The 26,542-nt window shown below is 40.3% G+C and overlaps 2 protein-coding genes across 2 annotated transcripts in view; one reads left to right on the top strand and one right to left on the bottom strand.

Moving 5' to 3' along the window:
* Positions 1-10,504, bottom strand: part of CFAP221 (cilia and flagella associated protein 221) — a 37,931-nt gene extending 27,427 nt beyond the window's left edge. The window contains exons 1-6 of the mRNA XM_087950177.1: positions 10,398-10,504; positions 5,390-5,551; positions 3,964-4,064; positions 3,130-3,216; positions 2,906-3,001; positions 1,374-1,478 (exon numbers count right to left, since the gene is read on the bottom strand). Coding sequence (XP_087806303.1) covers positions 1,374-1,478; positions 2,906-3,001; positions 3,130-3,216; positions 3,964-4,064; positions 5,390-5,528 — 528 coding nt within the window. The 5' untranslated portion in view covers positions 5,529-5,551; positions 10,398-10,504. The remainder of the gene's footprint in view (positions 1-1,373; positions 1,479-2,905; positions 3,002-3,129; positions 3,217-3,963; positions 4,065-5,389; positions 5,552-10,397) is intronic.
* A 3,701-nt stretch (positions 10,505-14,205) lies between these two features.
* SCTR (secretin receptor) overlaps positions 14,206-26,542 on the top strand; it is a 31,573-nt gene continuing 19,236 nt past the window's right edge. The window contains exons 1-2 of the mRNA XM_026665312.2: positions 14,206-14,307; positions 24,044-24,173. Coding sequence (XP_026521097.1) covers positions 14,206-14,307; positions 24,044-24,173 — 232 coding nt within the window. The remainder of the gene's footprint in view (positions 14,308-24,043; positions 24,174-26,542) is intronic.

Genomic DNA, 26,542 nt, shown 5'->3' with positions numbered 1-26,542 from the left:
GTAACAACAGTATCTTTCTTTGATGGGCATTTAAGAAATTTAACCTGGGAAGCATTTCTATCCTTTGCAAATAAAGGAAGCCATGGATGTATAGAAGGCATGGGCCAAGGATCAAAGCAGGAGGGGGGGGGGAAAGGGGGGGGCGACACAGCATTTGTAATGAAAAAAGAAAAAAAATTATAAGATTTAAAAGTAAAAAAAAAAAATCTAAGAAAGAATAACTCCCTAATCCTACGCAGATGCACTCAGAAATAATTCTCAGTTCATTTAACAAGTATATTAGATGGAGAATTTGAACATTCTCGAGAAATAATGCAAGAGTACCCTGAAAGCTCAGATAGGCAGGGCTGCCATCAATTTCTGACCTTGCTCCAACATGAGATGTGTGAAATTTACAGCACAGAGAACACAAAAACCTCTTTATATAACTTTTTCAATAATGTATACATCTGCTTCCACAACAGGAAAAAAGTTCAATGCTAGAATATACAATTGAACTGCAAGTAAAGTGGCTCCCTTTAACAGGCAGGGATGGTATTTTTGAGTATAAAACTTACTACTTACTATTACTACTACTACTACTACCAAGTTATACTACTCATAAAGGAGAACACTTGTAGTTCAGGAATGAAATGAGTGCTCTCTGAGCTTGGTTGTTTTCTTGCAGATGTTTCATTACCCAAAGTAGGCAAAATCATAATGATGATGTTACCTAGTTTGGGTAATGAAACGACTGCAAGAAAGCAACCAAGCTCAGAGAGCGGTAATTCTTCTCAGTTTATACTACAAACATGCTATTATTTCATAGCAGTTATCCATAGGCATATTATTTCTGTGTATATGGTCATTTATCCCCACAAAATGTGTGATCCTAACACAGATTGTGTTAGCGTGGGAATGCTTTAGCCAGAGAAAAAGAAATTTTGTTTGTTTGTTTGTTTGTTTTCAAAAAAGTAAGATCAGGGGAAAATAAAAAAAGAAAGAAAAAGACCTCCCCACCAATCATATTTTGTTAACGGATTTAAGACTCCCCAAAACAAAAATATTATCTAGATCTTTACTCTCCCGCTTTCATTTTCTCTCTTTACAAATGTTCTCCAGAGTGAACACGGAACACAACCAGGGTGAAATAGCTATCAACAATTTTACAAAGTAATTCCAGAATCACATTTCACAGTGCCTTGTCACCAAATGAAAAATATATAAATATGGTTAGAATAAAAACAACTTTAATTGCATTTCCCGATTGAATTAATTCTATAGATGAGGCATTCTGTTCTTTCGCTGCCCACCGGCCAAAGTCTAATTATGCTAATTCTTTTTATCATGCATGAAGAAGAGATGAAAGAAAAGTTATTGCTTTAATAGCCAACTTGCCATTGTCCCAAAGGAACATCCGACAAATTAATGTAGGATGGAAAATCTACATTATTCATCACAGGATAGGCATGGAGAGGGATCAGCAAAGTTTCATCTCCCTGAGGAGAAAAGAAGAGAAGGATACAGACAGACTCAGGAGAATTGTGATCTAGCGGGAAACTAGTTCTGCTCTCTTACATAGTTAAGGCTACATTGCTCATATGACTTAAATAATTATGGGGATATTTTAATTCCCAGCTAATATAAAACATGCAGCATATGAAAGCCTAATTTTATATACTTTCCGAGATTTAAGACTTGGGAGGACTAAACCCCGTTTTGACATCCAAAATTAACATGATCTGAATTTTTCCACTTGCATGCATGCACACATGCATGTACACCATGCTATTTCTTTTAGGGTGGGAAACATTGTAGACTTTCTACGAGTTAAATACAATATTAGATTGTTAACAGAGGGATTTGATGTTTAATTTTGCTATTGGCTTACCTGTTAACTACCTTTTCTTAGAAATACGGTAGTAGATAGATGACAGATTAAATTAGAATAGATATGCAGAAATTTATAAATTACAGCCCTGCTTTGCAAGGGGCAGAACTATTATTGCTGCAATATATTTATCAGTATTCAAGTAGAGGGAATATCTCCATCTCTAGTCTGTCTGTCTATCTGTATGTGTGTATGTGTGTGTGTGTGTGTGTGTGTGTGTATTGTCTTTTCTAATGCACATTTAAAAATGTTTTGTCTAACTTCATTCTAGTTCTTTTTTGCACCTCGTATTTTAACTTTCTGGATAAAAAAATTATTGTATTAAAAAAGAATAAATATTATGCTGAGTTCAGAAAAGGTGTAAGAAACAGGATGCCAAAGTACTTGGAAACTTGAGTTCTAAACAGAAAAAAGATTAACATAGTTAAACCTAGTTACAATTCATTATGCATCGATGTATTGCATAATTGGTGGGATGCAACCAGTATCTTGGTTTGCAAGAAAATCTCTAAATCAGAAATTTAGAACAAAACTCAGCTTTGGTTGAAGTAGTGATAAATTGGCCAAAATAATATAATTACCAATCACTTTTGGCACATTTTGGCTAATTTACCACAAGTTCATCACAATTAGTAAGAAAGCTGTATGTAGCACAAATAGAATTAAAACTGATAACCTAGTGTACACATTCATGAATGTTTTTAAATAAGCACCCCAGTTCTTAGGAAAACAATGAAAATATGTCACCTCCTTTATTTTAAACTGAAGTATATATTCCTTTTGAGCTTCTATTCCCCCCCAACTGGGTGCATTCTCTTTTGATTGGCTTTGGAACAAAATAACTTGAAGAAAAGGAATGAGTCAAAGAAACTGACTAGTAAAAGAAGCAGATCACCAAGGAGTTTAAAGAATCTTCAATCTAAGCATAGTAAAAATATTCATTGTATGTGCTGATATCATGAACAGTCAGCGCTATATTGATTTACATTTACATGGACAGGGGAGTTCCTACATAGATCTATTGTCTTTTCTTACCTGAGAATGGATTCGGATGCAGTCGTAATAGTATCGCCATTCATCAGGACAGAAATCAACCATTACTGTAAAGGACAAGCCAGGGACAAGCCGCTGCTATAAAAACAGAGCAGAACAATTTCCTATGGAAGGCTTCAAACTATTTGTTTTCCAGTTTGACAACGTTCAAAAAGAAGAGACGAAATAAATGTGAGCACTCTCAAGGTTATTGAACCGACACTTACAATTTTGTTATATTTGATCTGGAAATAGTTTGTCTCCGGCGGAATAATATGGGTATTTATAACTTCTCCAGAAATATTTATCAGTTTCTGTAGGATAAAGCAAATAATTCAAAGAAAGAAAAAAGATATTCCTGTCAGCATTTTGGGCACAATTACAGACAGAAAGCGATGTAGACAAAATGGTGAACACATACCGTAAGTTAACTTGGAGGACATGAATGGAACAGAATACAGTGTGCTAAGTGGCACTAGTCAATTCAGCTGGGTAACGCCCCTTCTGTAGGAGCTGCATTGGTTGACTGTGGCTTCTGAAGCCAGTTCAAAGTCCTGAATATAACACCTTATACAGCTTAGGACCTCATTATCTTTGGGATTTTCTTCTTCTTGTAGAATCTATCTGCCCTACTCTGTCTTAGCAGAAAGAGAATACAAAACAAGTGGGATGCTGGGATTTGAAGAACCGCATTCTCAGGACCAGCTCCCTCCTACTAAAATCACATGCCCCCAAAGGATATCTCCCAAGGACAACAATAGCTTTTATGAACAGTAATTAATGTACTGCTTTTAAAATTACATTTTATATATGTCATTATTTTCATAATGTAAGCGGCTTTGAGTCATAAGGACTACACAGCATATTTTATAAATTAAGCAAATTTATATGGCCACCCAACTCACACATACATGACCAAGGATGGATTACAACATTAATAATCATGACATTAAAACCCCTAAGCCACCCACCTCAAATATGTATGTGGGTAAATAATAAATAAGTTAATAAATGCATGAACTCATTTCAAGGTATTCGCTTTCAACTTTCTCGTTACTTACCAGCACTTGCTGATGATGTTTTTCTACCTCAAATCCTCCATAATGCATGATGGCAGGTTTAGCCTGTATAGTATTATTTCTTAATAGCTTTGTATAAATCTCTGAAATAAAAAAAAAGAAACAAAACAATAATTGGCACAGCCAGACAATAGCTCCAGGAGTTCACTATGACTAATTTTATTCTGTTTTTCCCCCCTAATATTAGATGGACTGATATAATCTATATCAAGATTGCACAAAAACAATCCATTTAGCCTACCAAATCACAAACTACCCCATTCCTCAATCTGACAGTCTCCCCTACCCCTGGCCAACATTAGGCTTCATCCTAAGGTAGCATTATGTATGGGATTCAACTGCAAATCAATGATATTGTATTATTCAATTATATTATACAGGCAGAGAGGACCTATTTCAGATCCCACTCCGACTATGGGGATCCAGGAGCTTCCTCTGTTGCAATGCTTGCGCTTTGGAGTATCTTTAAGATCTAAGATCTGCCCCCATCCTCTTATCCTTCCGCAAGAGACTGGGATCAAATAGGGGGGGTTTTCACATTGGAGGTAAATGCTGGACTGATAGCAGAGTGTGTCCCCCCCCCCCATTTTCCACGCATCCATCTTTTTGGTTATCATATTGTTGTACTCTTGATGTGTTGCTTTTTTCATTGTTTGTTTTATTTTTCCATTATTTTATTTCTCTTCTGTTTACGGTCCTTTCATTTTCTTCCCTTTTATTATTGTAAGCTGCCTAGAGTAGCCCCACAGTGAGATAGGGAGCCAATAAATTTAGCAAATAACTAATATTCTCTGTTCATTCAATATGAAGGTCTAGAATGTCAGAAACAATGCTGTTTCTGTCAGTGCTGTCTATGACTATGTATATTTACCCATGTAGTATGGCTGTAGTGTTATTATTTATCTATCTTATTATCATGTATTCTTTACTACCTCCTCTTATTGGTATTATGATTATGATTATTCTGTTGCTTTGCATGTACACTGAGAGTTTCTGCACCGGAGAAATATTCCTTGTGTGTCTAATCACACTTGGCTCAATAAAGTATTCAAACTCAAATTATCTTACATGAAGATGTATGTCTTGAAAGAATATAAAAGAGGACTGTTAGTGCAGTAAGATTGTCTGCTCTCCACTGACAATCCCCTATGTTTCCCTCTTCCTCAACTACTGGAAAGGATCTTCCAATCTCAGGAGTGGATTGCAAGGGAGGAAGAAAGGGGAATGCTTGCTATTAACAGCAACAGCAACAACTGGTGATAATCTACTGAATTATTATATTTTGAAATGAACTTTGGTGCAATAATATTCGGCCTATAAGCTGAGGTGATAAACAATCAAATTTGTCAAGATTATTAAGGTAGCCGACAATTCTTTTCTGCCTGAGAATAGTCAACTAAACACTCACTTGATTCCAGGAGGTGATTGGGAACATCAGTTGTTTTCTGGGGCTCCTCCACAAAGCTGTCCAGAAGAAAGGATTTAGGGCTTCTGAAAGACCCTATGGTGCTGTGGAAGTCAGTCTGAATATTACTTACAACCTCCATCTTCTTGTTGGAATTTATGGCTTCTAGAAATCAAAAATATCATTCCTTGTTACCTGATATAAAACATGTAACATTAAAAAAACCCACCTCCCTGTAATCCCTTAATCCAGGGTACAGTTAGGGCAACTGGATGGAACTGACTGTTTACTGGCCGGATGTCCTTCCTGACACCATGTGGAGATTTGCAGCAGATATTTTTTTCTTCAGATGCTGTTACCTGGGATTGAACTCTCAACCTTCCGAGTGGGAGGTGAGTGTCCTCACCACTAGGCCACCATGCCACTACATATAGAAATTCTACATGCACTAATATATTTATTTCAACGGCTATGTGGTATACAAATTAGTAAGATTTTCCAATGAATTTAAACAAATGATTGCTGTCTATAGCTTGAAATGACACCCCCGCCCCCACGGAACTATCTATCTGATAATAATTCTCCTCAGGCAATATTTTGGAGTCCAAAATTTCTGTTGTTAAGCAAGACAGTTGTCAAGTGAGTTTAGCCCCATTTTCCGACTTTCTTGCCACAGTTGTAAAATGAATCACTACATTTGTTAAGTTACTAACACAGTTAGTAACTGACTTTTTGACTTTGCTTGTCAGAAGGTTGCAAAAAATGATCACATGACCCAGGGACACTGCAACCATCATAAATATGAGCCAGTTGCCAAGCACCTGAATTTTGATTATGTATTATAATTAACAGACTTGTACCTAGAAAAAAAGCAAGCTAGCTTCTTCACATGCTTATACTTCAGCTGGGTGGAGTGCTGATAATTTAGCACTACAAACCTTTTCAGTCCACCGCCCCCTTGGTGCTACAAACTCATCCTCGGTGCCCCCCACCCAGGGATGGGATTCAAATTTCTGTGGGCATGACCTAATTTGAGGGCATGGCTTGCTGGTCACGTGACTGGCTGGTGCAGCTTGCTGGCTGGGCGTGGCTTGCTGGTCACATGACTAGGTAGGTATGGTTTGGTGGTCATGTGACTGGGTGGGCGTGGCCAGGTAACTGGCAAACCAAATACAAGTGGTCCTCACTTAATGGCTGGTTGTTTAGCAAGTGTTCTAATTTATGACTGGCCTCCCCAGAGCTACTTGACCTGTTTTTGGAGTTTTGACAGCCATGCACACGCACACACACATACACACACACACTCCCTTCTAACCCTGCTGGAGTAGGTCATTGCACTAGAATCGGCAATTCACATTGGGGAAAAGTAATTTTTTAGGGTGGAGATCTGGTCCAATGGATCTGTTTAAAGCCTCAACAAGATATGAGAGTTTCCTGATAGTCTTGACCATGTTTTGTCCACAAAACCTTTAATAGAAGCCAAAGATGTTTCATTGTGGAAAAGGACCTTGGTCTAACTAGACCTCATTTCAATCTGATGCAACAGGTTTCTCTCTCTCCCTTCCTCCCAGACTGGCTTTGCTCTACTTTCCCGATGTGCCTGCGGGGCCAACGATTCAAACATGGATGGATGGATAGAGAGAGAGAGACCCAGGTAGGTAGGTAGGTAGATAGATAGATATATTGGTAGGTAGGTAGGGAGGCAGGCAGACCTTTTGGATGGATGGATGGATGGATAGATAGGTAGATAGACAGATATATTGGTAGATAAGTAGGTAGGTAGGTAGATATATTGGTAGGTAGGTGGGTAGGTAGGAAGGCAGGCAGGCAGGCAGGCAGGCAGGCAGACAGACAGAGACCTTTTGGATGGATGTAAGGATAGATAGGTAGGTAGATAGATAGATCCATATTGGTAGGTACATAGGTAGGTAGACAGAAAGAGAGGCAGGCAGGCAGGCAGGCAGGCAGGCAGGCAGGCAGGCAGACCTTTTGGATGGATGGACAGACAGACAGAATGCGACAGCAGAGGCACTTTGGGAAAGTAGAGCAAAGCCAGAGTGATTTTCCCAATGTGCTGCCACTGCTACATTCGACGCCATTGAGCCCCTTGCTCTGCTCCAGTGCAAAAGTACATGGGATGAGCCTGTGGTGCCAGCTCCTCGAGCGCCCCCCTGCCGCCTCTTAGCACACACCCCTTCAGCAGCCGCTTCTTAGCAGAGCCCATACCACCTCCCATAATCCTCGACATCGCTTCGCACCGACTTCTAGGCTTTGGCCCACCAAGCAAAACCTCCCGACATTCGATTCCACCAAGAACACTCAACATGCCGAAAGGCCTGCCCTATGTAATTCCTGTGACACAACTATGAGGCGGCGCATGCGCTTTTACCTCGCTTCCTTGGGGAGAACTTCCTCGCAGCCGGCTTGACCCAGCCCATGTGGGGACCTGTTGCAGCTCAGTGTAGGCAGCGCTTACATGGGATGGGAAGGGTGAATCCCGCCTACAGCACTGCGCTGATCTTGTGCCTGCAAAAAACCTCCAGCCGCCGCGTGTTTTTTTCGGTGCAGCTGGACTCCTCCAACGCCCCCCTGCCGCCTCTTAGCGCCCCCCCTGCCAGCCCCCTTGCCTCTTAGTGCCCCACTAAGGCATCCCACCGCCCCCCAGGGGGCGGTACCGCCCAATTTGGGAACCACTGATTTAGCAGCAAACAGAATGCTTGCTAAAAAAAAAGAAACCTTCAGTGTAATGCCTAGCACCAATTAAAGTCCCCTGCTTGTGTGTGTGTGTATACACACATACACACATATATACAGTATATTACACACACACACACGTATATACATATATACACACATATACATGCACACATACACACGCGTGTGTATATACAGCTGTGTGAAAAAATCCTGCACGCTTTCAGTTTTAAGCTGTATTTACACGTTTAATCAACTTTTCACTCATAGAAACTATGCCAAATTAGTACTTTGATAAAAATTTATGTAGTTAGATTGGGATGTATATTTTTTATTAATATCACCAAATTCTTTTTAAGGTTTTGAGTGAGTTTATGTGCTAAAAACAAACATAACTTGCATTTTCTAGAATGTTAGGATCAAAAGTAGCCAATCAGCAGCGAGCTTTGGGTGACCAATCAAAATGCACAGAGGCTAAATCTATGAGCAAATCAATTTGTCATACTCTGACTATAAATAGGCATGAAAAGCATCGAGAAATTTAATTTAGCTCTGGCTGCAGGCAAGGTTGAAGGCCTTTGCTTTTACCGGTACTGAGCAGCGGCATCACATCATTGTGCTTCATGAAGAGGGATACTCCTGTACAGAAATAGCCAAGAGAGTGAAATGCCATCGCACCACAGTGAGCAGAGTGGTTGAAAAATACCAAATAACTGGTTCAGTTGATGACAGGCTCCGCTCTGGAAGACCAAAAAAGTCAACAAAACGGCAAGATCTGGCTCTGCAATGCATTTCGATGGCTGACAGGAAACTCACCTCACCTCAGATTACAAGAATTTGGGGTGAAACATGTCATGTAAAAGTGTGCACAAGCACAGTGTGTCGCAGACTGCTTGCCAGAGTGCTCAAAGGCTGCAGGGCTCGATGTAAATCTTTGCTCACAGATGCTCACCGCTCTTGTCGACATGCATGGGCCAAGAAGTATGCCAAGTGGACCAACAAACAGTGGGTCACGGTCATCTTCAGTAATGAGAGCAATTTCTACTTGACTGGGAATCAGTGCAATAAGTAGAAGATTTCCAGCTGAAGAATTTAGACCGTACTGCCTGAATCTATCTGTGAAGCATCCATTGCACGTGATAATCTGGGGCTGTATCGCTGCTTCTGGTATTGGTTGGATACAAATCGTGCAGGGAATCATGAATTCCAAGCAGTATGCTGAAGTCCTGGAAAACACTATGCTTCCTTCAGCTCAGCAACTTGTAGGGAAGGACTTTTACTTCCAGGATGACAACGCTCCTTGTCACTGAGCCAAGTCCATCCAGCAGTGGATAAAGAAGCATAGTGTTTGACTCCTGGATTGGCCAGCTCAGAGCCTGGATTTAAACCCAATTGAGAACTTGTGGGTCAAGATTGGTTATGAAATAAGCAAGAAATATTTGAAGACCAAGCAGGAGCTGATTGAATCTATTATTGCAGCCTGGCACCACATTATCACCAAAGATCATGTGCAAAGGCTTATACAGTCTCTGCCTAAGCGATGCCACCTGGTGATAAGCAATAAGAGCTGGCCAATTTCATATTAGTAACCATGTTTGGTTACCTAAACGATCCTTTTCAGGGCCAAAAACAATAAAAATGCTAACAAAACACTAGCATCAGCCTTAGTAATTGCAACACGTATGCCACTGGGTATGCATCAGTTAATCTGTTTTCATAGTCATTGTAAGCATGCATTGTAAGCATGTAAGAAAATTCACAATTCCCATCCAAACAGCACCAAATTGCAAAAAGCTTATGTGTTCCACTTAAAACCACCAGTATTTATTTAAATATAACAGTACCTGCATAGCAGTTAGCATAAAATATCATAAAATCAATGGCCTATCCAAAAAATGTTATAAACCTTAAACCGTGCAGGACTTTTTCACATAGCTGTTTTTCACACACACACACAGAGTTGGAGTTGAATAATACATACACATACAGACATACATACATCTCTTAAGGAGGATACGGGGATGAAGGTTGGACTAGAAGACCTCTAAGGTCCCTTCTAAAAGCTATGATTCTTTGACCAGGGGACTAGTTAAAGCAGAGCGTTCTGGTGAGGTGGACAAAGAACCTGTAGTAAAATGTGCAAGTTTTAGTCTTAAGGCAAAACAGAAAGAAGCCACTACTAGACCAAAGCGGGCAGGCGCTGCTCCGACGGAAAAGTCTTTGCATTTGCAGCGGACCCAAGAAACTCTCAATTACCTCCTCCACGGCCCTTCCCAGTTTTAGTTTGTCCTTCGCTTGGAAGGACCGGCGAACCTACCAGGAACGGAGGTCCTTCCACAGAGGAAGGACTGAGCCGGTGAACCAGCCAGGTGCGATCTGTAGCTAACAAACCACTTCGCGCCCGCCCGTCTCAAAAGCTTCGGTTGCTATGCTAGTTGTCAACTGCGACATTCTAGAGCGCCAAGCGGGCTTTGGACCGTACCATTCTCTAACCCTGGGAGGGAAGAGATACAACATGTTGACGGACGGTGAACAAAACGTACGGCGTCTTTCTCAGTCGTGGAAGGCAGAATTGTTTTGTGCTTGTTAGGGTTGCGTTGCAACTCTTAGAAAAGAGTTGGAGTTGAATAACAGAGACAGCGCTGTACAATTAATTACTAGCAATTAATCAGCAGCAAGTTGTGGCAATTAATGAACGGCAATTAATTATTTAGCCGAGACGGCCAAGGGATTGCAAGACTTTAATTTGAATTTGAAAGAGGAAATGGGGCGGGTAGAATTAATAAAGAGGGACACGGTTAAACACCCTCATTCCTGTTGCCTTTATTATCTCAGCTACATCATGTATATGGTTCGACTTTAAAGCTGTTTCCCAAAAAACTATATCCAAGAAAATATCAAAAAATAAAACAGTGAAGAGGAATAAATGTGCCAGCACAGTCACTGTAAAAATACGCTGATACATTTTTAGCTGCTAAGACTACATATTTAAAAGGATATATACAGTAATCCATATTTTGCAGTCAGTATTATATATTGTATAGATACCTATGTGTCAATACAGCCTATGTCGGTCAGCTTGGTAGCAGCAAATAACTGACAACTGGTCTTGAGAGCACTAGGATAGAAGACTACTAGAAAATCCCAGGACTGTAGGCTAGTTGTACTGAAACAGTCTAATAAAGTGCTTTAGTACAATTTCCAAAATCCCTTTAAGGACATGTTTGTGAAATCACTGGGCTCTGAGCTTCATTTAAAGATTTTCCCTTTAAAAAACATACAGTGCAATTCTTACCTGCACTGCATATATTTTCAAATCAACCCAGATGGTAGCTTAGCATTAGGACCGGTCTTCAAACTTGACAGCTTTAAGACTTGTGGACTTCAACTCCCAGAATTCCTCCTCCAGTCAGCTCAGGAATTCTGGGAGTTGAAATCCACAAGTCTTAAACTTGTCAAGTTTGAAGACCCTTGCATTAGGACATGACCTCCAGCACCAGATTACTTCCTTCAGTTTAGGCTCTCCATGGGAGGGGAGCCTCTTCTTGCCATCTTTTGATTTATTCCATTGTTCTCTGTGTCAATGGTGGAGACTTTATGGCACTCTTAAAACACAGCTTGCAGCTGCTACAGCTAGTAAGCCCACTGTCAAGAAATGCTGTAAGATGAAGCTCAGCAAAGGCTGCATATTTCCCATTCCTGCCAAGATACACCTTCCTTCCAATTGAAACAGCTTCTAGGTCTGGATTATATCTTTTTGCAAATAAGCCTGTGGAGGGGAAGCAGGATATAAATGTTTAAATAAACCATTTGGAACTGTTCCAGCTTTTGAGGTTCCCTGAAATTACAGGTTTGCAAATGTACTATGCTCATTTTTATCATTTCTACAGCATTGTGATAAGATAAACAGCATTATCTGCAATGAATGCTGTAGAAAGCTAGCACCCACCCCTCTCCTAGAAAAATGAAATATTCTAGGAAATATTAGAAAGACAGAATATTTCCCCTAAAAGAGAAATAAAAATCTTAAAGGAAACAGAAACAAAAGACCCCAGCTCCCTACCCCCAGCAGATATTTTGGAGCCAGCTTATCTACAAGACGAAAGACTGCGCCAGTCTTTCTACAAAACAAAATATCTCAGCTCCAGGATGATGGGATTATCCTTCAGGGCAAAGCCATTCAGCCACAATAGGAAATTCCCCTTCATTGTATCACCCAGCAAGATTCAACCAAGCCTGGGACACAGACAGCCTACAAAGTTAGCTGCAGTATCGACTAATTTAATCTCCTTGCAGCCCAAGGGACTCTCAAGAGTCTTCCCCAACACCACAATTTGAAAGCATCAAATTCTTTGATGCTCAGCCTTACTTATGGGCCAACTCTCACAGTCATACATTACTACTGGGAAAACAATAACTTTGACTATACAGACTTTTGTTGGCAAGGTGATGTCTCTGCTTTTGAATATGCTGTCTAGATTTGCCATAGCTTTCCTCCCAAGAGCAAGGATCTTTTAATTTCATGGCCGCAGTCACCATCTGCAGTGATCTTGTAGCTCAAGGAAATAAAATCTGTCACTGCTTCCATTTCTTTCTCTTCTATTTGCCAGGAAGAGATGGTGTGGTGGCCTAGCGGTGAAGCCTTGTGTGGGGAAGGCTCTCAGTTCAATCCTAGGTAGCAGCAGATGTTTCTCTCCCTAGGGTGCAAATAAAAAAAAACCTCTGCTGCGAGCGCCATGTGGTGTCAGGGAAGGGCATCTGGCCAGTGCCAGGAGGGGCATCTGCTCAGCTTCATCAGCCCCGACTCCACCCTGGGAAGATGGGACCAGATCAGAGGTGATATTCAGCAGGTTCTGACCAGTTCTGGAAATTTCCGGTAGTGGAAATTTTGAGTAGTTTGGAGAACCAGCAAGTACCACCTCTGACTGGAGATTTTACAGTATCCTTCCCCTGTCATGCCCATCAAGCCACGCCCACAGAACCGGTAGTAAAAAAATTTGAATCCCAACACTGGACCAGATGCTTGTCCAGCACACTGTCCATCTTTATCTATCTTGAGCTCAACAAAAGAAAACTACAACACTTTCTGTTCTGTAATAAGCACTTCCAAGTCCTTTGCACCAAGTGGTAATATCTATGTACCACAAACTCTTATTGCTTTGAAGCTTTTCAACTTTTATTCCAGTTTCATCTCATCCCAACACACTATATATATGATGCATTTGCTGTGTAAGTTAAACAGAAATGAAACAATATGTGTTCTTGTCTTACTTTCTTTCCTCTTCTGAACCATTTTGTTTCTGAAAATTAACTTGTTGTAACTTTGAGTTCTGCTCTCTCTCTCTCTCTCTCTCTCTCTCTCTCTCCCTCCCCTTCCTCCCCTCCCTCTCTCTCTCTTCTATTCTTCCATTCATCCATCCACATTCCACATCAATATAACCTGCAGTTATTCAAAAGTTTCGTGGTGTGCATCTATGAAATTTATGTCTTGTCTTTCCCTTTTGTTTAAAGAATCATATAGGTATAGATGCAATTTTATAGTTGTCACAGATGGCTTTGTACTGATGTTGCTTTCTGCCCAAGTAAGGAGGAAAGAGTGCCTACTACTCCATTCAACCAACAGCCATCCTGTGAGATGGAACATACATTTTTGTCTGTCAAAGATACTCTCTGAGTATCTGTGCTCCTGGGAAATGCAGTTTGCACAGGGCAAACACTAGCAGAATGTTTCAGCCTAGCTGAATCACCCCATGGATAGCGGCTTTTCTTCTGCCAGAAATTGGTTTGTGCCGCCACTTTATTCCTTCCAGGTTCTGGAACAATTTTTGTTATTTTCCATGCCTTGACAGATTTATCTTTGGTTTGGTGAAACGAATGCAGTTGTCCCATAACCAGACTTGTTCCCTTATCCATGGGAACACAAAGGATTGATCTTTCAACTTGACATGGGGTGATAACAGTGAGTAATGGAAGAGAGAGGTGGAAATATCTCGACTGCACAAACCCTAACACAGCCTGTGACTGGAGGTGAAGCATCCTGCTGTATTCAGGGACAGATATAACAGCACTGGCAAGATGCAGAAAGCCACATTATCTGGGAGAGAGGGAAGAACACCTAGGAACCCATGGAGGTAACTTTTGATCTGTGTGCAAGGAGTGAAGGGAAGAAACAAGCACCAGCCATGTGGGTTTTTAGGTTAATTGTCTTCACATCTCTGGAGCTAACGGTAAGGACTGTAACTGATCAGGGGAATACTGTATTTGGTAGCAAGGAAGCCAAATGTCTCTGTCCACCCACTTAAAGGGAGAAGAAGAAAAATATGGGAGAGAGAGATTGGAGCAATCCAGTATACAGAACAACTTCTTTAAAATTCAGTGGCATTTGCTTCTGAGCCAGTATCTATATAGGATTGTGAAGTAAAATGGAGTGAGGTGGGGACTCCAGGGTCTGGAGTTGTTTAAAATATCTTAGAACTCTTTCAATAGGATTATTAAAAAATATGAGAATGAACTTTGGAGACTCCACTCTGCCCTGATCAAAATTAAAATGTGTAGGTTGCATAAACTCTGTCTGGTTGTGCTTCAGAGACCAAAACGCACAAGCGCTGTGCATTATAGTCACAGAATAATCAGCTTGTTATGCAGTCTGTAAAAATATAATTTATGACAGCAATTTGCTGGATTGTCAAGGAGAAAATAAAGCCAGTTGCTAGTCAAACATAAATATTTTACTGTGTTCTGTATAATAATTTATTATAATTGATACACTAATTTCACTCTAAAAGTAAGAACTGTGCTAATGTATGTCTGATTAAAAGGTTATTTCTTGCTCCTTGTGTTTAAATATTGCTTAGTATGGTTTAAACTGAGGCCCAAAATATAGAGATGAAACAAATAATCAAGCACATATTAAAATATGAATAGTTGTCAGGTGAGACTGCAAATAATGGTATAAATAAATAGAAATTATTATGTTTCTAATAATAAAAAGATGAATATGTAAACATTTATATAAAGTTGTAATTATTCGGTTTATAAATTTATTGTTTATTTTGAATTTTTTCTATTCACAGAGGGTTATCACTTAAAGGAAGCTAAATGGTAAATGGAAATAAAAATGAATTGAATAAAATATTGCATTTATTTTTATAAGTTTTAAATGACAGATAATTTGTTTTGTTTTGCTATGATAGTATTGGATAAATAATAAGTAGCAGAAGTCATCTGTGACTTTTCTGTTCAGGTACAATCAACATTATTTACAAAATCTATGACTTTTGTGATGTAATTGTGCCTTAGTCCTGCATAAGCTGCAACAAAGTTGTAATGTGGCACTGTGGTTCTGTCTAAGACAGGGGTGGGCAAACTTTTTGGCTCGGGGGCCTCATTGACTTTTAAAATTTGACAGACGGGCCGGGTCAGCACAAGATTTTTGGGAATCGCCCCCGTTCCCCCCCTTCTCTCCTCCTTCCCCTCCCTCGGAGGCCCCCTGAGTCAGGAGTTGCTACCGCCGGCGCAGCTCCGCGTGGCTCCAGTCCCGCGTTGCCTTGGGAAGGGAAAGGCAAAAAGGAAGAGCCGTGGCGGCGCTTTGCAATGGCAGCAGCAGCACCGGAGGCTCAGGCTCAGCAGCTCCTGGTTTTGCCTTTCCCTTCCCAAGGCAACGCAGGACTGGAGCGCGCGAGCTGCGCCGGCGGTAGCAACTCCTGACAGCCCCAGCCGGACACCTGAGCGGAGCCCGGGCGGAACTGCCTGTTGCTGCTGCGGGCGCTGCTGCGGGCGTCTGGCTGCCCAAGTAAAGAACCGCACCAGCTCAGGGCAACTGTGAGGAGCAAGAGGGGAAGCCAAGGTGCTCATTTCATAGCAGTCAACTTCGCTCTCTTTTGCTCCAGTTAGGTGCTCCCGGCATGCACAAGGAGCATGAAGGGAGGCAAACACCGCACGGATGCGTTTTAAAAGTCAGAGAACTTTACCCAAGACTTCTCGTGTATTCAGGGGCTACACCTCTCCCAACGATGAGTTGGTGGCGATCTAACAAAATGTCTTCCAGCTTAAAGATTGACTTTAGAGCGCCCCATGGAAGAAGCCAAGAACAAGAACAAAAGTAGAGGTGGCGGGGCAACAAGAGCATGTGATGGATCCTCCACGGTCCCCTCCCAGGTGACAACCAGGGCTTTGGCACCTACTTTTTCCTGAGAGGTGCGGTGTCTGCCTCCCTTCATACTCCTTGTGGAGGGACACACATGCCCTGTCACCCCTGCCGCCACTACGTTTGCTCGGCTTCTTCCATGGGGGCACTCTTAAAGTCGACCTTTAAGTGGTCCCGGAACATCCGCCCACCTGCCCGGCACCCGCCCTCCCGGAGCACGCTTTCTTCCTTCTCCTGGAGAACGTGCCTCTTCCAGCCCGGCCTGGCCCGGCCAGCCAGCAGGTGACCACATGTCCTGGGGCTTGTCGCGAGATTCCTGCAGCATGCTGTTCTATGTGTCAGGCCCAGCAAGTCCGAGCAGCCGGCGCATAGAACAGGGTGGTGCCGGACCATTGGAGAAGCGGAGCAAAGCCGGAGATTAGTAGCTGCCTCTTTCGGTGCAGAAAGCTTCCCCAACCAGCCGGCTGGTCTCCTCCTCCTCAGCCATACAGAACAAACAGGCAGAGAAGGAGGAGAGCAGCCGGCCAGTGGGGAGGCTTGTGCTGCGAAAGAGGCGGCTAATGATCTCCGGCTCCGCTCTGCTTCTCCAACATCCGGCGCCGCCCTGTTCTATGTGTCAGGCCCAGCAAGTCCGAGCAGCCAGCGCATAGAACAGGGTGGTGCCGGACCATTGGAGAAGTGGAGCAAAGCTGGAGATTAGTAGCTGCCTCTTTCGACGCAGAAAGCTTCCCCCAACCAGCCGGCTGGTCTCCTCCTTCTCTGCCTGTTTGTTCTGTATGGCTGAGGAGGAGGAGACCAGCTGAGAAATGCGCTGCCAGGCGGGGGCCACGCGGCGCAGGGCAACACGCCACCGCCCGGCCCTGGCGAGGGAAAGCAGTGGGCGTTCCCAGGCGGCGACCTCAGCCCCGCCACCAGGAAGCGGCTGCCCAGCTCCGTGTTGTGTGTGTGATTTTTTGGCGCGCAGCGCGGGTCTCTTTGGCCGGCCCTGATTTTTTTTTTCAGAGGGGAATATTTTTTTTCAGAGGCGGGTCGTATTAAAATGACCAATGGGCGGATGTGGCCCGCGGGCCGTAGTTTGCCCACCCCTGGTCTAAGATGTTAACTTCCACAATTTTGTCCTGTTTGCAAAATGATCCCATTGACAAAGTGGCATTGTGACTTTGCTTCTTGGGAGAGCAAAATGCCAGGAACTGAAACAAGACAGAAGGCTTCTCCTATGGAGAATCACCTGCCCAGTGGATCTCTCTCTCTCTCCCTCCCTCCCTCCCCTCCCTCCCTCTCTCTCTCTCTCTCTCTCTCTCTCACACACACACACAATTTGAAGTGCAACCAAGAAGAAGGAAAAAACGAAAGAAAAGAGTGGGCATGTATGTATAAATGCGTGTATACAGGTAGCCCCTCAACTTATAAACTGTTCATTTAGTGACCATTTGAAGTTACAATGGCACTAAAAAGGTTGGCTTATGACTGTTTTTGACACTTACAACTATTGCAGCACTGGTGATTAAAATTTAGACAGTTGGCAACTAACTCATATTTATGTCAATTGCAGTGTCATGGAATCCCCTTTGAGACCTTCGGTCAAGCAAAGTCAATGGAGAAACTAGATTCACTTTATAACCCCGTGTTACTAACTTAACAACTTCAATGATTCACTTAACAACTGTGGCAAAGAAAGGTCATAAAATGGAGCGAAACTCACTTAACAACTGTCTTGTTTAGCAACAGAAATTTTGGGCTCAATTGTCATAAGTCAGTGTCTGTGTGTGTGTGTATACTGTGTAGATATAGACAGACAGACAGATAAGACACGGAGAAAAGATTTCCAAGCCAAATAAAATTAAACAAGAATTTTCAAAGTAATATTACATTAGTATTGTATATAAAGGTGACCTTAGTATTTTAAATTTATTGTTAAATCAAGTCAATATTGATTATAAGTAGCTATGATGATTAGAATAATGACTAAACAATGTATGAAGAGGATTGTAAATGGTGAAGTAAAATTTGTATATATATGTATAACAATTGTAATGTCAGAACGGATACACAGTGTTGTATTCTTATAATTAAAATTAAAAAAAGAAATAGAAAAAAATTAAAGCCATTAAAAAAAATATTAAGCAAAGGCAACCAAAATACTAACAATTATTAATCAAAGCAGTTTCTAATCTAAGAGTGTTTATTATTATTCTCAGACAAAATCTAAGCTGAGCTTCAGATGCGATACAAGTCCCTGTGCAAGATTATAGCCCAAATTAAATTAAATTCAGCATCACATTGCTTTTTTCAATTCAAAAAAAGCGACTGCACTGAGACATCCATACTTTGCCTCTAAACGAAATAATCCCTTGCAGTTATAGAGGAAGTGTTGCAAATCTGTCCTTGTTGCATTTCTTCTGGAAAAAAAAGAGGAGTGATTGATTACTCAACTCATTTCATGAAGACCCTGGGAAGCTATATGATATTTTGGTTACTTTTCCTGGGGATATCTAGTACAGTAACAGTGATGATTTTGGACGTCCTCGACTTATGTCCATAACTGAGCACAATTTTTTTATTGCTAACTGAGATGGTAGTTAAGTGAGTTTTGCCCCATTTTATGATCTTTCTTGCTACAGTTGTTAAGTGAATCACAGCCGTTGTTAAGTGAGTAACAGCTGTTAAGGGAATCTGGCTTCCCCATTGACTTGGCTTGTCAGGAGGTCAGAATGCTTACTTTTAGAACACTTTAATGGAATAGCAGAGTTGGAAGGGACCTTGTAGGTCATCTAGTCCAACCCCCTCCCCTCACAGGAAACCCTACTTACATTTGCATTCTTTTAGCGGCCACCTGGAGACCAGCTGTCTGCAAGTGGTATAAATCCTTCCATTCCCCACCATCCAGTCAGAGCTGAAGAAGTTTCTTGGATGGGAAGCGAAATGTTTTCAAAGAAAAACCAGAAAGTCCCGTTGCCTATTGAAAAAAGCACATTTGGGACACTAATAAGAGCTACAATATAGAACGACTGTCTAGATCAGTCTTTCTCAGGTTTTTTTTTTTTTACCCTTGAGACCTCTTGAAATAATTTTCATATCTCAGGGATCCCTTCCTTAAGTTAAAACGTATTATATATCTATATAGCACAGGGTGATTAATAAACTGAGTTGTGCATAGAAATTATCACCATTGCCAGTGCTAGCATTGAGTGGTATGCAGCATTTAAAAAGGGATGTTTGGTTGTTTTTAGTCACGACCTGTTGCAGAACCCAAGGAGAGAAGGGCTGATCATCCTAACCTGGTACCCTCCAAGAAGTCTTCTAATTTTCCAGCAAAAAGCCATGATAGCTTGGGATGATAAGTTGACATCCAAAATAGTGGTGGGATTCAATTTTTTTTACTACCGGTTCTGTGGGCGTGGCAGGGGAGGATATTGTAAAATCCCCAGTCAGAGGTGGTATTTGCCAGTTCTCCGACTTACTCAAAATTTCCACTACCGGCTCTCCAAAACTGGTCAGAACCTGCTCAATACCACCTCTGATCAAAAACATTTAGAGGACAGTAACCAAGGAAGCTCAAAATCTTTTGCGGAGTGTTCATCACATTCCACCACATTATGGTTTCCTCTATACTTCTCCCTCTCCTTCCCCCTCCCCGTATTGTACACATAAGCAGGTGCAGCAATTGTGATACTATCTTGTGATAAGAATGTGCTATCCATACCTACTGCAAGATTGATGAGTTACTGACTGAGTAACTGTAGGAGCAGCACTGTTTCATGCTTTTCCCTTTTTCAGGCAACTTATTTCACACACATTTATAAATCACCACTTGGTATTTAGAATGTCAGGCATGGAAACCAAGCCCTTGAATCACTTTAGGAAACAGTATGTGATGTTTACTTATTCTGACATATTTAGGCAGAGGTCTCCAAACTTGGCAACTTTAAGACTTCTGGACTTCAACTCCCAGAATTCTCCAGCATAGAATTCTGGGAGTTGGAAGTCCACAAGTCTTACAGTTGCCAAATTTGGGGACCTCTGCTCTAAGGTGAGGTAAAAAGTCTTGCTTTGTTCTTGAAAGGCAGAATACAACTTGGGGTGAAACCTGTTGCCAGTCCTGACTTAATCTCAGGCAATTATGATTTACTTCTGCAAGTTGAAATAGAAGAATTTTAACTTACTGTGCTGTATTTCTGATGGTTATGGTTAAAAGGATCAAGCTTCATCAGGGCTACTGGATCTAGGCTGCAAAAATCTGGGCAATCCATTGGAATGAAAAGAGCATTCTGTCTGTCTGTCTGTCTTTCTTTCCACCGAGTGATCTTCCAGAAGTTACAATCCAGATCTGATATGGTGCCGCTAAGTTTCACACTTGATGCCTTCTGTCGTACATTTCTTTTTCCAAAATAATGCTTATCAATTTTTATACAACATCTGCCATTTAGGAAAAAGAAAGAAAAAACCCCTCTTGCATAAATGTGATGCTCTCTGTGTATGACAGACAGCTTGCTTTAATGTCCATCAATATTAGGCAACATTAGGCAACTGAAGTTGCTACCCTGTCTTTGGCATAGTATAGTGATTAAAGAAACTTCCTCAAATAGAAACCTTCCCTTTTATTTGGAGCCTTGTCATTGTCCCACCAACGTGGATAAGGTTAGGCCAATTGGTAAATTACAAGTAAGAAACCTATGATCTTTCAGATAGGGTTAACATATAACTCCCATCATCCCATCTGACCATATGAGAAATTGAAGCTCCGGTTCCCAGCTGGAGGTTGATATCATTGCATATCTTCAAGATGCATCAAGCTCTCAATATTTCCTGTATATCCCTCCTCAACTCCTTGTGATTACTGGTAAGTAAATCAAATTAAATGTCATTTTAAGACAAAGTGAAAAGATGGATGGGAGTGGAGAAATCACCATCAAAAAGTGGATGCAGTTAAAGCAAAATTATTTATTTATTTATTTAGTCAAACACTTAGAATATAATAGAAATAAGAATAAACATAAGTTTAAATATATGAAATAGGAACTAATAATTGGGGACAATAGGACAGGGACGGTAGGCACGATTGTGCGCTTATGCATGCCCCTTACAGACCTCTTAGGAATGGGATGAGGTCAATAGAGGTTAGTTTGAGGGTAAAGGAGTGGGGGTTTGAGCAGGTGACAACAGAATCTGGTAGTGAGTTCCAGACATTGACCACTCTGTTGCTGAAATTGTACTTCCTGCAATCAAGTTTGGAATGATTTACATTTAGTTTATATCTGTTGTGTGCTCTTGTGTTGTTGTGGTTAAAGCTGAAATATTCATTAACTGTAAGACATTGTAACATATGATTTTATGTACTATGCTTACGTCCAATCTTTGCCAGCGTAGTTCAAGGTTGTCTAAGCCTAGAATCTCAAGTCTGGTGGTGTAGTAGGGTATTCTGTTGCAAACAGAGGAATATAGTATTCTTCTTGTAAAATACTTCTGGACTCGCTCAATTGCATTAATGTCTGATATACAGTGCGTATTCCAGACAGCGGAGCTGTATTCAAGTATTGGTCTAGCAAAGGTTATGTATGCCATAGTTTGGAAATCAGTATTACCAGAGGAGAAGCTTCGTAAGATCAGATTTACAACTCTTAAAGCCTTTTTTTGCAATGTTGTTGCAGTGAGCTCTGGTGCTTAGATCATTCGATATGAGAACTCCAAGGTCTTTGACAGAGTAAGGGTCGTCGATGAGGTCATATCCGCCTATCTTGTATTTATAAATAAGAGGTTTTTCGTTGGATACTCCTATTTTACCTCTGCCTTAGCAAAGCCTGAAAAATCCAAGTGTGACTTCTCAAAAATTGGATATCCATTCTATGTTGGCTGAATTTCTAGCATCTCTTTTCAGAAAGAACAGGAGAAAATAAAGATCATTTCCTAAGAACACAGCAAACAATTGCCTGTCAGAATTGAAAATACAGTACTGGTTTGGTGGACAAATTAGTTTTGACTGGAATAAAGATAACTTCTTATGTTTTACAACTTTCCTAAATAGTTTGCAAACAGCCTCAATGACTGTTTTCATTGAAGTTAAGAGGCCTCATATCTTACCTATCCAGGATTGAAGACAGTCTTCTTATGGCAAACTTATGGAAATCTTTGCTTTCTGTGTGACATACCTAATGCAGATGCCATGCATCTGACTGCAACATCTACCTGTATAGTTACTTAACCATAACGTTAGGTTAATCAAGTTGAAATGTTTTTGATTGAGTTACAGCCATATTCTAAAAGGTTTAATGAATTAAAGCTCAAGCTTAATTCCAATAAGACTCACAGCTCTTACTCAAAGAAATGATTCAGCTGCATAAATAGAAGGTCTTCCTAATGTATAACCAATGGATCATTGCATACACAAAAAGAAATGCTCTATAAATTAAATCTTGATTTGGATATAGCTATGCAATAAACTTTGTAATTCCTTGATAGAGAAATTGCACATGTTTGATGTTCCAAATGTCCTATGCTTTCCCCCTTGTGTCTACAGTTGCTCTTTATGAACCTTTTCTTCTTTCCTTTTGGTTTTTGGCTAGTATCTAGCTGGACCTAACCCCATCCAGGTAGAGAGGGGAATAGATGGATTAAGAAATCTGATTTAAAAGGCAATCATTTTACTGTAGCATAAACTGGCATGTGAATTAGAATTTCAAAAGTATTTTAAGAAAAGGAATAGAAAACTGTATGAAGAATGGCTGAGTGAGACATAGCCTCGTGGGCATTCAGCATTCAACAATCCCTTGCAGGAGGTAATGTGTCAAGATAAACTAAGTTATCATCAGTTCTGGGGTATCTATTGCATAAAACTTTCTCATTTATATATGTAATTGATTTTAATAGAAGAAGCGGACTCAGGGCCCAATAATGGTGATATTACTTTTTTTTTATAATGTGTGAAAGTAGATTAGCCCAGCTACACTTATAGTGATAGATATTTCTTGTGTACTAGGCAGGGTTGATGTAAATCAGGCTTGCATAAACTGAACTGCAAACCCAAGTATGCTTTACCACCATATAAGGCAGTCGCCAAGAATGTTGTAAATCTCATGGGGCTGCTTGTTTGGAATTGCAAAAGGTTGCCCAGGATCTTCCTACTAGCAATATACAATTTACAGTCTTAATCCCACTGCTAGCGCTTAAATTGTGCAGGCACAGAGAAACAGTGGCACTTTCAGAGCTGATGAGTAAATAATTTTCAATCTAGATTATGTTGTACACTGTTTGTATTAAGCAAAAAAGGTTGGAAGAATACAAAGAGACCTCGACAGGGGATGACTATTACAGGCCAAGAGGGCAAAAAGACACAAAGGAAGGTTGTGGTGTCACAACACGTTGCATTATGATGTCACAACATAATGACCAGAATTTTAAGCATTTACATCATGATATAAGAATGTATTTTTTGGGGGTCACTTTTCTACCTTCCCAGTTGGAAGTATATGCCTATGACAACCATGATGGAATAACCTCATCATGGTTTTGACTGATTGTGTAATAAGCCTCATCTGGAATTATGTGATTCATTGATTAGAATTAGGTGTAACGTGAAACAACCTGAGAAAGGCATTCTTTTTTTAAAATAATAATAATAATCTATCTACATTGCAATCTAGCTGACCATTTTGTCCTTAAGTTTGAACAGTTCTTTTCAGAACTGTTATGGATTTGTTAAAAAACAAGTCACTGTGTTATTTTAAAATGCTGTAATTATAACTATATAAAAAAAGGACCTAGCTGCAGTATTTTGTAATCAGCATAACGAAAGAGTGATTAAATGATACTTTTTAATACAGCAGATTGGAGCTTTTATTTCATCATGTGAAATCAAAAAAATCATGAGGATGGAAGAAGAACTGTGTACCTCGGCACTTGCCCAGGAAGAAGCAAACAAAACAGCTGGAAATGAATTATTGAGGAGTGCAGGTATGTCCCAGAGTATGAATTGGGGCCATTTAGATCAGGGGTCCCCAACTTGGCAACTTTAAGAATTGTGAACTTCAATGCCAGATTGAACAATTCCCTATTGTTTAACTAAGCAAAAATTTGCACGGGAAAACCAGAACTGGTTTTGATTCTTCAGTACCAAAATGGTGTATCCAATAAAGTTTTACTTTTGGCAATTCAAAGCTCTCAAGAGAAATTTCCATATTTTGGGTCTTCTAGTCTTTCATTTATAACTGGAAATCTCTGGCTTTGACAATATGTATCTTAGTTATCAGCATAAAATCTCTACACATTAAAATCTTGTCTAAGGTACAGCTTAGTCTGTGTGTCTGTGTATTGTCTAGATTTTCTTCCAAGAATCAAAATCTTTTTATTTTACAGTTATAGTCAACATCTCTTGGTGAATTTATGAGACTATAAGATAAACTTTTACTACTTAACTTTTTCTTTGCTTATTTACACTAGTTCATGTTATCTGCTGACATTATTTTGGTATTGTTTTAATATTCATCGGCAAACTGGCTTTGCTATTCTCTTCTTGCAGTTTCAACAAAAGATTCCTTAAGTCTTTCGCATTTGCAGATCTCTTTGAGGTCGTTGATATTTCTCCCTGTGCTTTAAATTCCAATTTCTATTTTTTTTCTCATATCTTCTGCATGCAGGTTAAATAAGTAAGGTGACATTATGTAGCCTTGGTGCACTTCTTTCCCAATTTTGAGCTATTGTATTTAGTTGCTTCATAATCTGTTATTTTGTCAGGGTCTCTTCTACAACCATCCAAACACAGCATTTTGGGGTCCTGTGCACAGGATTTTTACTCAGCCTTTATTTCCCCCCAAACTGGGGTATTCAATAAGCAACTTGTATTCCAAGTTGTAGCCAAAATATGATTACTTATTTGCAAGTTTTGTGATGATATTACTCCTGTTTGATTTAGTTGAATGATTAGTGATAAGGTGCCCCTTACACCTTTTAATTAAACAGTTTATGTTGCAAATTTAGAAATGGTGATTTACTCCATAGTTCTCTTTCTTTTTGTCTATGTTTTCATTTTTCTAAAGAACTCTGGAAGTGGAGGATTATCAGAAAGGAAAAAGGAAAGATCAGAATAATCCCATATACAGAATAAAGATTAATTAAGAGGGAACCAAACACTAATTTGCAATTAATTCTGTAGCTATACTGATCAGGGAAGAATATCCCATAGAGAAGCTGGAAGGTTAAACTGTTAATTAATGTCACATTAGGATCCTCTCCCTCTCTGTGTGTCTCTTTGCCTCCACCTCTCTTTCTCTTTCTCTCTCTCTCTCTCTCTCGCACACTCACACACACACACATGTATGTATGTGTGTGTGTGTGTGTGTGTATATATATATATATATATATATACACGCATACACACACACACCGTCTTTGTGTCTAGTTTTACACACACACACACACACACACACACACGTACACACGACTCTTTTGGGATCAGCGCAGCTGCCTATTCAAACTAAAGATTAGCACTAAGGATAGGCTTGTATAACTTGGGTAAGCTATGGTTCAGCTAATTTATGGTTTGTTTATGGTTCAGCATGTCCTGTGAATCCAGAAAATCATGGTGTGTTGTATAGATCTAGCCTACATTTCTGATGTCTACATCTCTTGTAGGAGCAGGGGTGTGTCGGGTATGAACATGAAAGAATTCCAAATCACAATGTCTTACCATTCTAGGATAGGCTCTCGGTGTGTCAATTTGTGCATTGAAGAACAAGAGTTGAGATTAAGTTTCAAAAATCAATATTGGGAATAGCCTCTTTGCCAAAATCTCTACTCTAACTTGCTGAAATCTCTAAAACCTTCCACTGATACCACAATTTTGAACTATCACAGTAATTGCATTGGATACAAGAAAATAAATATTTAAATATTATGATGACTTTGCAATTTTTGTATTTCTTCTGAACAGTGGAAAGCATACTGCCCAGCTCCCTCAAGAGAGTGACAGTACCAAAAGAATTAGTATATAATTAACCCTTGTGTAAAAAGAGTGATCCGTTTGGTGGATTTTATGTCCCTTTTTATCATGCTAGCATCACATGATGAAGTAGGCTTAAATATTCAGGAGGATTAGCAATAGAGCTGCCTCCTGAGAAAGAGGTTTCTGGAACAATGGTTGATTGAAGACTAATAGGAATGCACTTCTTCCTGGTTTTAATTAATTAGGTTTCATTGACCTAGTCAGCCCTTGTCTAAACAAAAGAATGGCCTTGCATGCCTTATTAATCAACACCTTGAAGTTAGAAATATCTGTCCAACTTGTGTCTGCTTTTAGAGTATATGTTTGCTCCTTGCCCTCCCGT

Source organism: Notechis scutatus, chromosome 1 (assembly GCF_049901735.1).
Source record: "Notechis scutatus isolate UNSWTSFEM ecotype Mainland chromosome 1, rNotScu1.2, whole genome shotgun sequence".
Taxonomy (NCBI): domain Eukaryota; kingdom Metazoa; phylum Chordata; class Lepidosauria; order Squamata; family Elapidae; genus Notechis; species Notechis scutatus.
This window is presented reverse-complemented; position numbering and strand designations above follow the sequence as displayed.